This window comes from Onychomys torridus, chromosome 7 (genome assembly GCF_903995425.1).
Source record: "Onychomys torridus chromosome 7, mOncTor1.1, whole genome shotgun sequence".
NCBI lineage: Eukaryota > Metazoa > Chordata > Mammalia > Rodentia > Cricetidae > Onychomys > Onychomys torridus.
The window spans coordinates 34388502-34402830 of NC_050449.1; the positions used below are offsets into that span (position 1 = coordinate 34388502).

Consider the following 14329-nt stretch of genomic DNA (forward strand, 5'->3'; position numbering starts at 1 on the left):
CTAGGCGCAGGACTTTTGGGCAAGGTTGGTCACATTGTGAAAGAATCCTCAGTAAAATTTAAAGATTTGCGGAAGCCATGGAGGCTCAAGCCTGTCATCCCAGCACTTAGGAGGCTGAAGCAGGGGGACTGCTGCGGGTTCGAGGGTAACCCGGGCTACATGTCACCTTGAAACCTTGTCTCAAAACAAAACAAGACAAAACGAAAAACAAAAAACAAAATGAACTTCCAGTTTTTGAAGCTCCTTAACTCTGTAGCAAGTGCCAAGAAACAGCGGGATGAACGCCATAACTCTCTGCCAAGCCGAGGCTTACCTTTCAATATATTATGTGCAGTCTGAACACAGCGTAGGGATGGAGAGCAATACACGTGATCAATGACGGTGTTACTTTCTAACAAGGCTTCACCTGCCGAGCAAATCAACAGAGAGTCAGCTTGAGAGCGTCTCCTGGGCGTCATCCTGACCCTCGATAGAACCGTGCCAAGCAGACCCATACACTTCCCTTTCCCAGCAGCTCACAGAGCGCCAGCAGTGTCAGCCGGATCCCTGGAAGAGGCCAAGCAACACGCCTCTTCGTGCCTCTTTCCTTCCCTCTGGTACCAGCATGCAACAAAATGCCCTCTTGGGGAGGCCTACAAACAGGGTGATGCTCTGACCTCTACTAGGAAGAAGCCAAAACCCTCCATTTGATTCCAGTGTGCTAACCCGAATCTCAGCTGTGCAGGCAGACCCTGGAACACCAGAAACCCATCTAACGCTTTAATGCCTCCTTGTGTGGGTCCCTTCTTTTCTCCACGAGGTGAACTCTAAATGTCTCAATGTGGTGCCACTATCTTCCATGGGCTTTCTTACCTTGCCAGAACCTTCTCTTGACCTGACTCAACTTGTGCTCTAGAAATTAGAAGGGCTCTCAGCAACCCCTGTACTCTTTATTATTATATTTATTTATTTAGGTCTTTTTTCAAGACAGGGTTTCTCTGTGTAACAGCCCTAGCTGTCCTGGAACTCATTCTGTAGACCAGGCTGACCTCGAACTCACAGAGATCAGCCTGCCTCCGCCTCCCAGATGCTGGGATTAAAGGCATGAACCACCAACCACCTAAGTTTCCCCTGTACTCGTAATGCTACTTTTTAAAAAAGTATTTATTATTATTTTTGTTGTTTTGTTGTTGTTGTTGTTGTTGGTGGTGGTGGTGGTGGTGCGTGTGTGTGTGTGTGTGTGTGTGTGTGTGTGTGTGTGTGTGAGTGAGTGAGTGAGTGAGAGAGAGAGAGAGAGAGAGAGAGAGAGAGATCTGTAGGTCAGAAATCAAGTTTATGGAATTAGCTCCCTCCCTCACCTTTATGTAGGTTCTTGGGATTGAACTGGGGTCACCAGGCTTTTGTTCTAAGTGCCTTTAGTCACCGAACCGTTAGCTTGCAGGGATCTCTCGATGCTATGTCTAACCTCTGTGATTTTGTTTATATTGTCTTCTCCACCAAGAACACCCCTCTCTCCCTTCTGTTCCTTCCTTACAGATGACTCCCATGCGAGCCCCGGCTCACCTTGCCTCATAATCATCTCAAAAAATCCAACTAAAGAAATACAAAAAAGAAAGCCCCAAGAAGTGTGTTTGCACACCCACGGTTTGGGTCTGTTGAAGGAGCCAGGAGAAGCTATGCAGTCACAGAGCCCTTACCCACTAGCCTTGCCTGCATACACCCAAACACAGTGATTGGAGCATCTTTCTCGTAGTCCCGGAAACCGCCGCTCCGCTGAGGTAAGCTATGAGGCATGTTCAGGTTGGTGCGTATATAGCGGCCTGGTGGAAGACGAAGAGCAAATAAAAGCTGCATAGACTTCTTGTTTACTTGAGACTTTCCTCAGTGATCCTGAGCCCTCCCTCCTCCTTCTTTGTCAAAGACACTGAATCGAACCACCTGAAGCCAATGGAAAACATCAAATCTGACACTTTTTCTTCAGCAGATTGACTTAGAATCCACTCTCCCTTCTGCCGATGACGGTGATGAGGTGATTTCTCAGTGAATATAACAACCAGACACAGGCAAGGCTCCCATTCAAATAAGATGCCACTCAAATAAGAATGGAAACAGATGGCCCACAGTGATGTCATAGCAGGAACTCTGGACACAGAATCAGCATGTCTCTGAACTAATTTTGTTGTCTGAATACGGGCAAGACACAGCCACTCTTTGCTCCCTGATACCCCAGTTTATAGAATGGGGACAAAAATGCTTATCTCTTCCCCTATGAGTTGGAACAACCAAGAAGGACTTAGAGATGCCAAGAATTTTGTAACTGCCTGTATATGATGACTACCTGCATATAAAAGTAGCTTGACTGTGCCCCCTAGAGGCCGTTATGAGTATGCATTGCTGTGCAGACCATCAACCACCACCCCTTAGAGACAGGTGATGCCATTCTAAGAGCCCCACTAGATGCCTAAAACCACAGACATTCTGAACAGACTATGTTTTTTTTCCCCACAAAAGCATACCTACATGAACATTTAACTTATAAGTCAGCCACAGTAATGGGGAAAAATAAAATGATATACCGTAATGCAACTTTACAGAGATGTCTCACACAAAATATCTTACTGCAGTGTATGTGGACTTCGTATGGAAGGATACCATGTGTATGTCATCAAGTGAAGAGAGGCAAATGATACTGACAGACTGTATAACCAAGATGATATTAGGCAAGAAATAGATGGGTGCTATGTACTGTGGATACACTGAACCAAGGGATGATGACCTAGATGGGACACAGATGGATTTTGTCACATTACTCAGAATGGAGGGACCATAATATAAAACCTATGAAGTGCCTGTGTGCTGGCTAATTTTACATCACCTTGAGTCATCTTAGAGGAGGAAACCACAATTGAGAAAATGCCTCCATATGATTGGGCTGTAGGCAAGCCTGTAAGAGCATTTTCTTAATTAGTGATTAATGGTGGAGGGGCCGGATCATTGTGGGTAGTGCCACCCGTGGGCTGGTGATTCTGGGTTCTATAAGAAAACAGACTGAGCAAGCCATGGGGAGCAAGCCAGTAAGCAGCACTCCTCCATGGCCTCTGCCTCAATCAGTTCCTGCCTCCAGGTTCCTGCTCTATTTCAGTTCCTGTCCTGGCTTCCTTCAGATGGTGGACTACAATGTGGAAGTGTAAACCAAATAAACCCTTTCCTTCCCAACTTGCTTTTTGGTCATGCTGTTTCTTTTCAGCAGTAGAAACTCTAACTAGGACAGCTTGATTGAGACTTTTCCACTTCCTAGTTTTAGATCATAGTTAACTGTGGGTAACCGAAAGCACAGAGATTCCAACTGGCTAGATGGAGAAAGTACTGACACTCACCTTTGGCATCAAAGCACTGGGATAGCCAGTACTTCCCGAATACAACATCCATCCTCTCCCCATGCCGACATACAAAGAGGCATCGCTTCTGGGGCCCAGGCTGGCTGTTGACTCGCAGGGGCTGCGGAGAATGAACAGCAAAGAGTAAGCACAGACACAGCACCCTGATGCCAAGTGAGTGGAGCTCTAGGACAAATTCTGCTAATGTATGACTTTGGACAATCTCCCTAACTGCCTTGGATTTAGTTCAGCCTGCTTGTAAAGCGAGGATAATAAACTCTTACAGATCTCACAAATTACTCTCGGGTGCCCATGAGCTACCTGCAGGTGTTTTGAAGAATGAAGGATTGTGAATGTGCTCTGCTCTTTGCTGCCCTCTACTGTAACAGGAGGGGAACTCAAGGTACAGTTCACAGGTCAAACCTGCCATTAATGTAGAGATGATCATCTAGAAGGGCAGCTGTCTACTCCAAAGAGATGTCATCAGTTCCTTCAAGGACCTCCGTCACACATGTCTGCCTCGTGCCTACTGCATATCCAGTGACCTGCTTTGCCTTTCTTTTCTCTAAAATTTTATTATTTATGTGTATGGGAATTTTGCCTTCATGCATGTATGTGTACCACATGTGTGCAGTATCCACAGGGGCCAGAGAACACATTAGGATTGGAATTACAGACAGTTAAAAGCTGTCATGTGGGTGCTGGGAATTGAACCTGGGCTCTTTGGAAGAGCAATCAGTGAACTTAACTGCTGAGTTCTCTCTCCAGCCACTTTTTGCACATTCTAATCATCCTGTGCGCTCTGTTATCTGACTGCATATATTGGTATTTCTAGAATGAGCTTAGGGGGAAAGCTGCAACTTCTCAATGGTGACAGAGGCATACTGAGTCAACTATTGGTCTCCACAGCTGCTAGGGGAGCTGCACAGATGTTTCCACATCCTTCCTCCTGATGCACAAGATGTTCCCAGTTGCTTTGGGCTGCCCAGTCCTTGCTGGCCAACACTCTTCCACCGGCTTCCTTTTGTATTGGCAGGGCTAATGTGTGCATTGGTGCTGTGGACTTTGCCCCCTGCTCTCCAGATGTGCCTTCATTCAAATGCCCGGCTCCAGACAAAAATGTGCATCCTCCCTTTCCATCCTTAGCGTGTTGAACTTTCAACTTGTCTCTGTTCTGCTTGAGAACTCCTCCTTCTCCTTTCTCCAGCCTGTCCCAAAAGTGTTAACAGTACACTGAATTCTCAAGTTCAAGAACTATGCTAAGAACCTCATTCTACTGGTACAAATATGGGCGTTCTTCCTATTTTGAGGAGAAAGCCTCCTCTTCCTTCCTTGGGATGGCCTTGCAAACCCACATGGTGATGTCCATAGTCAGCACCACTCACCCATCTCTTCCTAGTTTTGGATTGCTGTGTGTCTTTTATGATCATGTGTACTGTCTCCCCATAAGGATAGGGACCCTTTGAAAGGAGCAAGGTCAATGCTGAGGATGGTCCTTAAAACATCCCGATTAGATTCAAGGACGTGACATGACCCTCATGATCAGCCAGCCTTACCTGCATGGGCTGGCAGATGATAGTGAGAGGCGCCGTCTCCCCAAGTCCTTGGTCCTCATACTGCCGCCTCTCTAATACTCCATCACCAAATGTGCGCGAGTTGGATGACACCGTATTTAAGATGGAGTATGAACTGCAGAGGAAGAGAGGAAAGGGTTAACTGCTTTGGCCAGGAGTCATCAGCTCTTCATGCTGAGGCTCAACAGGAGTATGGGAATGAGCACAAAGGACTGTCTAGTCATACGGGTGTTTGGGAACCTGAGCAGGGAGCGCCCCATCCCCAGGCAAGAACAGCTTGTTTTTTTTACTTAAGTCTTACAGTTAATAAACAAGGGGCGGACAGTTCTCAGAGCCGAGAACAGATGCACGCATCCCTTTGGGCAGGGATGGGGTCCAGTGATCCTAGGCTTATTAGGATGCTACAGGCAGGGTTGGCAGCAAAGACATGTTAAAGAATAATGAGGTATCAATTATGGACCAGTGTTCCAGCTCTTTCTGTCGCTGCAGCGAAACAAACAGTTCCTGACGCCTTTAATCTTTTCCATGGTAGTTTCCAGCTGAGGGATGTGAGCGGAGATGTCTTCCCAGCACCACTTGCCCACGACTCTAAGACCCTCAGGAACAGAGCCCTTTTCTCCCTTACCCCTTACCCTGCCTGTGCTTGCCTCCATAGCATCTCCAAGAAGATGATTACAAACTGGGTTATTTCAAAGGATCTGACTCTTGCCAGATGTTTGGAGCTGTGAGCCAAGAACTCTTATTTCTGGCCATGCCCCTGTAACTATGGAAGCCCAGAGGTGATCTGGTTGAGAGCAAAACTGTCCAAACACGCCACACCAAAATTACTACACACACTACAGCTTTCCAAAGCTTTATATAATGAGGGCTGATTTTTTTTCATTTTTTAAATTATTATTTTATTTTATAATTAATTTTACACATCAGCCTCAGGTTCCCCTGTCCTCCCTCCTCCAACCTTCTCTCACAATCCACACCCCATTCCCACCTACTCCACGGCAAGGTCTCCCCTGGGAATTCAGCTCAGCCTGGTAGATTCCATTGAGGCAGGTCCAGTCCTGATATTTAAATATGGCCCCTGGGCATATCCAACCAACACCTCCTGGGCCACTGGGCAGTTTCAAAAGGAAGTATTTGCATTTCTTGCTCTTGGAAAGGTCCAGATGGCTCCATCAAGTCTGGGTTTGTGTCTGTGGACACTATGGTCTGTGCAGGTTTGCCAGCATACACTCCGCAGTATTTGTCTTTAACATAGTATGCTTAATAGGATTTTATTTTTTATTTTTTCACATTTTCTAAATTCAGTAAGCTAACTGGTTTTCGGGTTTTTAAAAATCACCTACCTCTATTTTCTTATGACATATATTCCTTGTACAGCATATGAGTTTCATAAGGATGTTGTCATACATGTACATCATGAACTTTGATGTTGGGCGTGGTGGTACCAAACCCAGGGCTCCAGGCATACTAGGCAAGCACTGTGCCAACTGAGCTATGTCCTCAGCCTGACTGTACATTCAGGAAAAGGTGTCAGACCCTGAGAGATTTGCAGCCCTGTGCATAGCAGAGGCACGGATGTGCTCTGGGCTTCGTCCTGCTCCTCACAGACCACTGTCCACAGCCTAACAGGCAGAACCAGGGGCCTGTATCTCAATACAGCTGTGTCTGTTTAGCATGATGTGCGGTCAAATTAAACCCGTTATGGGCAAATTTAAGTAACTATAGCTCAAGGAAATCTGAGGCATTCACACAATTTAATAGACCAGCTGTTCCCCTTTATTTTAAGCAGAGAGCCTCCCCAACGGCACACAATTGAAGAAACTTCAGTTTTCCTGTCTGGCTCATCAAAGCTCCAGGCCTCCAATGTCTAGCTGTCTGGAATCATGCTGATACCTCCCTTGCCCATGTCTGTAACGTCTTTACTTGATCACAGCTGGAAAGAAAATGACAGGGCCTTTTCTCTCCCTCCTGTTCCCTTGCTGAGGAGAATGGCAGCTCCCTTCCTGTCTTCAACATCACTACAATCAAAGGACCTGGCTCCCCCTGAGACAGCTCGGGGTCAGTGCCAGACTAGGGTGGACAGGAAGCAGGTCTGACACCCAGAGCCCCTTCTCAGGGAGCAGGAAGATTCCAGCTCCTGCCCAGAACATGCTAGGCCTGTTCGAGGGCCAGCAGCTCACCCCACTGTAGAGCACAATGAGCCAGCATCAGCCAGAAGGTACTTAGGGACACTCATGAACAAATGACCACCAAAAAGGGCAGTGAGAAAACATTCTTCTTAGCTATCCAGAAGGCTGAGGAGCACTGGTTGGGGAGAGGTATAAATGCCACCAATACCCCAAGTCCCTGTATACTGCATGAACCCTCTGTACAGCTTTTCATGAAGCCAGTAAGGGTCAAGCCAGGTGGCTCATGTATCTCCTGACGACTGTCCATCTTTGGTTAGGCTCACCTAAGAAGGCCCGTCTTACCATGGAGCTGAGCTATGCTATGCCTCTGTGAGTCAATTCTATCTCTGGGGGTAAGCAATAACATGCAGCTCACCTGTCAGGCCATTTTTACAGAAGAGGCGTTTAGTTTAATGAGGTCTGGTGAACAGAGAAAAAATGCTCCAGACACTAGCAGGTAGTCTGCAGCCAGTACTGCTGTACAGTCCCCACAGATCTTGTGAAGCTAACCTTTACTGTAGTTTCCACAGCCTCTACTGTATGTGCAATGATTCTCTCTCCTTTGGTGGCCCAGAGAAGTAATCCAGCTTGGGCAAGGTTACACAGCTGGTATGTGAAGGAGTTAGGGTTAGGATATAACATGACTAAAACTCAAATTCTCAATCTCAGAGTCTCAATGCCCAGCCCTTGTATTTTGACACTCTTAACTCTTAGCAGAGTCAGCTGTGGACCTGATAGTTTAATCTCAAAGTTCCCAGGAAATAACACCAACAATTATCTTCAAAACAAAAGATGACACATAGACCTTCCACGGTGCCCCGAGTGAGGCCAGTCAGTTTTCCCCATGCTGTAGGCTGAATTCTAGGCCAGGAAAGAGGTCTACATGCTAGGTCTTACATGGGTTAGCAGGACTTCACATGTGTGCTCTTCCCCCACATGTAGCCCATTGCTTAAAAAGGAGACCCATGAGCTGTGCTTCATCAAGCAAATTCTCTTCAGTTCTCAATATGTGCACAAGCCACTTATTGGGGTGATGTTCTGAGAGGTGTGTCACTGGGCGATTTGTCTGAATGGCATCAGAGGGAGCTTCAACTGAGCTGCTAGCATGCTGCATGATGCAATTAAAGGACCATCACTGTGTACAAGGTCCATCCCGGACCCAAATGCTATTACAAGTGTGATACATGACCGGAATTTGTTTTGAGTGTGTTTGTATGTGTGTTGTGGTGGGGGAAACAGAGGACAACCCTGAACTCTTTAGGCACTGTCCATCTTTTAAAAAATGTATTTGTTTTATTTTTGCTTGTGTGTGCGCACATACATCTGTGTGAGTGTATGTGTGTGGGCCCTCAGTAGCCAGAATAAGGCACCAGATCCCTTGGAGCTGGAGTTATAGGTGCTTGTGAGGGACCCTGTAGGAGCTAGGATCTGAACACTGGTCCTTACGATTGAGCAGCAAATGCTGTTAACATTGGCGATATTTTATTTGTGCTGAAATGTGATATTTTATTTGCATGTTAATAAATAAAGTTTGCCTGGAGATCAGAGGTCACATAGTGAGGTCACATAGCGAGCCATAAACATAGCGAGTCAGGAGGATTAAGCCCATGCCCTTAATCCAATCACATGGCAGGCAGAGTCTCTGTGTAGTCAAGGACTCAGCCAATCATGGTGACATGAGCCTTTAATCCCAGTACCAACCATAGAGACCTGGAGGTCTGTATAGACAGGCAGTGACGAGGAAGTCACGTGGTTGGGTTCAGAGCCAATGAGAAGGAAGAACAGGAAGGCAATAAAAGCGCAGGTCAGACAGGAAGAAACTCTCTCTATGGAAGCTACTGCTGGTGGTAAGCTAAGGCTAGTCGTGGCTATTCCCTCTGATCTCTTCGGCTATTACCTCTGTATTTGGCTCTGTGTTTCTTATTTAATAAGACTGTTTAGAAATTTGTCTACACTTAACTGCTGGGCCATCTCCCTACCCCCCATTAACACACCTCCAAAACATTTCAGTATCTATCTATCTATCTATCTATCTATCTATCCATCTATTTGTGTGTAGTGTGTGTGTGTGTGTGTGTGTGTGTGTGTGTGTGTGTGTGTGTGTGTGTAGGTCATAGGACAACCTACTAGAGTGGGTTTTTCCTTCTACCATGTGTGCCCTGAGGTTTGAACTTGGGACAAGTGTTTTCACCTACCCATTCAGCCCTGTTGCTAGCCTTCCACCACTTCTTATTCTTTTGGAAGTGTTTCTCACTGCCTGTGACTCACCAAGTGGGTTAGGCTGGCTGAACATTCCCCACCACCCTGAACCCCCATCTCTACTTTCTCAGCACTGAGATTGTAAGTGTGACTTTGCCAATGTGGTCTCTCCCAGCCCTTATTTATTTTTATGGGATAAAATGGTGTCTGCAGAGTCTCAACTTCTATATTTCCAGCTTTAGAAACATTTCTAAAAAAAACCGGATGTTTGAGGGCATGAGGCATCTGGATGCCTGTGGGCTGGGGAGGGGTGTCACACAGGCAAAGGAAGAAGAGTGTGTTCTTTCCCATCTTGAGTGTGTGGCTTCTCTGGGGCTTACAGCACAGGGGACCTTCTTTGTTCTTTTCCTCCAGGCAAAACAGCAGGCAGAAGTCAGCCCGCTCTGGTCCCTTCCGACAGGAACAACAATAGGAGGTTGGGATGTGGCAGATTCTCAGGGCGCTGCCTCTAGGCAACTTTGCCACACAAGAAACAAAAGGGAGGGAAAACTGAACAGGCACGGGAAGCCTGGTGACTGGATTTGAGCTCCCTGGATGGGGAAGGAGAAAGGAGCTTTATGTTCTATTTATATCCAGGACAAAGCTGGTCATGCAACATGGTTCCTTCTGGACAATGGACCCCAGTGTGGGTGAGGACAACAGTGTAAGGAGGGGCAGGTGGTTGTCACCTTAGTAAAGAATGGGAGGCATCATGCTCCTGTTAAATTCCAACAGCTATCTGTCACCTTGGACACAGTCTCTGTTGCCTAGGCACCTCCATGCCAGGTCTGAGGACTTGCTCAGGGTCACCTAGCAAATGAAGGAATATTTAGGGCTCCTGACTTTACAATCTCTTTCTGTCATTGGTCTGGCCCACATAGAAAGAAACAGTTGTAGAATATTATTTTAAGGTGTGTTTTCTTTTTTATGTTGCATTTGTTGAACTCTGTGAAGCTGTGTTACTTTGCCTGTCTAAAACACCTGATGATCTAATGAAGAACTGAACAGCCAAAAGCAAGGCAGGAGAAAAGGATAGGTAGGGTTGGCAGGCAGAGAGAATATACAGAAGGAGAAAAGGATCTGGGAAAAGAAGTAGCTAGAGAAGGAGGAGGAGGACTCCAGGGTCCAGCCAACCAGATATACAACAAGCCATGGAATAAGAGTAAGATTTACAGAAGTAAGAGAACAGGAAAAGTCTAGAGGGAAAAGTTAGATGGGATAATTTAAGAAAAACTGGCTAGCAATAAGCCAAGCTAAGGCCATGCATTTATAAGAATAAGCCTCTGTGTGTGATTTATTTGGGAGCTGGGTGGTGCCCCCCCAAAAAAAAAACCCGCAAAAACCACCAACAGGAATCTGTCTAGCTGCTCTGAGAAGTCCCCTGACCCCAGAATAATAGTACAGGATGATGTGGACAGAAGCCCTGAAACAGTCCATGCTCAGCATGAGACATTGCTACCCTCCAGCCAGAGATGGACAGCAGCCTCAGGTTGGCTGCCCACTAGGAAGCCAGGCAATCAGTGGCACTGACTGGGGCAGGAGAGAGGGTCTCCCTACCCATGGAAGATCCAGGTGCTACACTCATCAGCCTTGGCGATGTAGTTCTCAGGAAGTAGCCCAGAGCAGCCTGTGGTCAGCGAGGTGCCGTAAATCCAGCCCTCACTGGTGCTGGTCTGTTCCATGGGAGACATGAAGATGAAGTCCCCAGGGACCAACTCCAGCTCGTCATCATTCTGAGGAGAATAGGGGTAGATCACCTGCAACGTCTGCAAAAAGGAGAGGACACATGAGACCCATCTACCATCCTTCTGAGCATCTCAGGCACTAGACCATACTCTATACACACAACAGTCAAGTGTGCTGCAAGGTGTGGATGCCCCAGGGCGGGGGGGGGGGGTGTCACAGGCTCTTGGCAGACCTAACTTCTGATCAGAAAGCACTTCCTCTCTTGCTAGGATCTTATGGGTAGGTGCCTGGTACTCCACAACCTTCCAGATGCCCGCAGCAGCCATGCTTTCACTTCCTGTCCTGGCTCAGAACTGGGTTTTAGGAACTCATCAGAAAGCTGGAAGGTTCTTCTGGGCAATTGCTGGACATACAGACATCCATGTCCCCTGCTTCATCTGCTGCGGCAAGCACTAGGCAGATGGGAATTGTGTAAAGAAACTATACAGGCTCACAGGGGTGTGTGTGTGTGTGTGTGTGTGTGTGTGTGTACTATGTCCATGCATGCAGGAGCCCTTGAAGGCCAGAAGAGGGCTTCAGATCCCCTGGAACTGGAGTTATTGTGTTGTAAGCTGCCATGCGGGTGCTGGGAACCACTCAGGACTTCCGCCAGAGCTGTAAGTGCTTTTAGCCGCTCAGGAAGGATGGTCCTTTCCATGTGACTCATCTGAAAGAGCAAAACCTCCTCCAGGCCTTCAAGTAATTGTAACAAAGACCTTGAAAGGAAGCTCTTTCTCCTAGACACCAGGGTGAGTGCCGGAGGGTAACCAGCTTCCACCACAGAGCAGATGGAAGCCACATGTCCTTTCTCTGAGCTCAGAAAAGGCCTGCAGGGCAGATATGAGGCCAGGCCATGTGGCTGATTTATCCTGCGTGGATGGGGTACTTCCTGTCTTGGTGTATATAAGCATCATAACCCTAGACATTTTTTTAACTTTACACATTTGTTTTGTATTTTTTATTACCAGCAAGAGACCTCAATAGGAAAGGAAATTATATCCTATTTCGTGTGTTTCCAGACAGCCAGAAAGGTGGAGGAGGCTTTCACAGTCAGGCTACTGGTTCCCATCTTCTGAGTTTTCAGCTTTGGTCTCCACCAATCCCTAGACTACAAGTTAAACGTGGAGCCCTAAGAAAATGCTGGAGGATGGGAGCATAGGTTCTTCTAGTGGCCCAGGGTTCCTGGTCCCTCACTGATGGCACTCTTTGCAGCCAGTCATGACCCTGGGGCCTCAAGCCAGCGGCTGACATCAAGGTGAGCCACCAAACCATGTTAGAAAGAAGGGCTCTGCTGTGTGTGGTGGGGAACAGCTGTTATCTCAGCACTCCAGAGGCTGAGACAGGGGATCACCTGGAGTTTGCAGTTAGCCTGGTCTATATGGTGAGACCAGGCAAGCCTGGGCTACAGAGTGAATTCTTATCTCAGAAGAAAACAAAATAAAACATCAAACCAGGACAAATAAACCATTTTCTTCTGGAACCCTCCAAAGAAAAGAGCCAGGAAAACATGGTTTCTCTCCAAGAATGAAGTTGAGGTGAATACACAGACGTGGTCTCCCAGGCTTTTCTAATTATGGGGCGGGCTTCTGTCTCTGATTCGCCCGTGTTCTTTCAGTTGCTGGCTGCTCTGTCTGTCCCCTGTCACACCCTTTCTCCCTTCCTGTCCCTCTCTGATCTCCAGGAAAGCCAGGGGCGCTGCTGAATTGTTTAAAACATTGTTTTACATGACAAAAAAACAATACTAGAAATCTCTTCTCTGCTCAGTTCTGGGTGGTCATGTGCTGATGCAGGGGACTGTAGCACTGCTATTTCTAGACAGGACACAGTCAACTCCCCGCCCCCTGCACCACCCAAGCTCCCTGAGCACAGCTTGGTTTGGCTCAAAAGACCTCTGGCCTGGCAGTAAGGCTTCCCTTTGCAGAGCTCAGAGAAGTACTCCTCAATGCTGAGCATCCCACCTCAGACATCCCTGGGAAGATCAGGGCCTAAGGAGGCCTGGAGACAATATATCCTAGGCATATATATGTTAGAGGGATAGTAATTAACTTTGATGATTGAATTTATAATCTAAAAATCAAGGGAGCGCATCAAACCTCTAACATCATAATTGGAGGCCAGGGGTATAATTTAGTAGTGGGGTGCATGCTCACGTGCTCCAGGTTTGTGGAACAGTCCAATCAACAAACAATAACGCAGACCCAAGTACTCTCTGCTGCTCTCCACCCCAAAAGTAGATAGAAAAATTCAGCCCAAGTCCGAGAGACAGGAGAGCCGGGCCTAAATTGCTCCAAATTGTGCTATTACTCTGTTTTACGTTTTGTGTCTGTTTCTAAGAATTCTTGAGAGATGGCTCAGCAGTGAACAGCATGGGCTGCTCTTCCGGAGGACCCAGGCTCAGTTTCCAGAACTCACGGGGTGGCAGCTCTCAACCATCTGTAACTCCAACCCCGGGGGATCTGACACCCTCTTCTGGCCTCCACGAGCACTGCACACGCAGTACAAAGACATACACACAGGCAAAACACCCATCTACATAAGACGAAGACAATAAATACTAAAATAAAGATTCTTGTGCCAAGCTTAGTAATTTTCCCCCTCATTGGACCACAGAGACCAAACACAAAGGTAGCTGACTCAGAAGAGAGGCTGCAAGAGTGTGAGTTCTCCGTAGTCCCTGCCCCGTGCTAGCTGTTACGGGAGCCCAGAAGGGGGCCTGGAGAGGCAGCTGTGAGCCCCTGACATGGGTGCTGGGAACTGAATTTGGGTCCTCTGGAACACAGGTTCTCATACTTGCTGAAGTATCTCTCCGTCCCCGTTCCAACTTATTTTTTTGAGATAACGTCTCTCATTGAACCTTCCTGTTTTGATGAGCTACACAGCAAACTCCAGTGATCCTCCTGTGTCCGTCTCCCCAACACTAAGTTCACAGGTACACACGCCCCTGTTTGTGTTCTGTTTTCCTCCCGTGACTGCTGGGCTACTGAATTCTGCCCTCCAGAGTCACCCCCGCCCCGGCCAGTTTTGTTTGTCTGTCTTGCTTTTCATTTGGTTGGTTGGGCTTTTTGTTGTTGTTTGTTTTGTTTCAGTCAAGGACTCAAGTAGCCCAGGCTGTCCCTGAACTCACTGGGTAGCTGAGGATGACCTCTAGGATTACAGGTGTTGTACCACCACACCCAGTATTATGCGGCTATGGGAACCGAATCCTGGGATTCAAGTGTTCCCAGCAAGTACTCTACAAACAGAGCTATGTTTCTAGCCAGAGAATTAC

At 47.3% G+C, this 14329-nt stretch overlaps 1 protein-coding gene across 2 annotated transcripts in view; it reads right to left on the reverse strand.

Annotated features, from left to right (window-relative positions):
- Ubash3b (ubiquitin associated and SH3 domain containing B) overlaps positions 1-14329 on the reverse strand; it is a 146249-nt gene that overhangs the window by 13688 nt on the left and 118232 nt on the right. For both annotated transcript variants that reach the window (XM_036193255.1, XM_036193256.1), the window contains 5 exons: positions 10894-11102; positions 4913-5045; positions 3357-3477; positions 1677-1799; positions 314-406 (listed from right to left, as the gene is read on the reverse strand). In XM_036193255.1, the coding sequence (XP_036049148.1) occupies positions 314-406; positions 1677-1799; positions 3357-3477; positions 4913-5045; positions 10894-11102 (679 nt within the window). The remainder of the gene's footprint in view (positions 1-313; positions 407-1676; positions 1800-3356; positions 3478-4912; positions 5046-10893; positions 11103-14329) is intronic.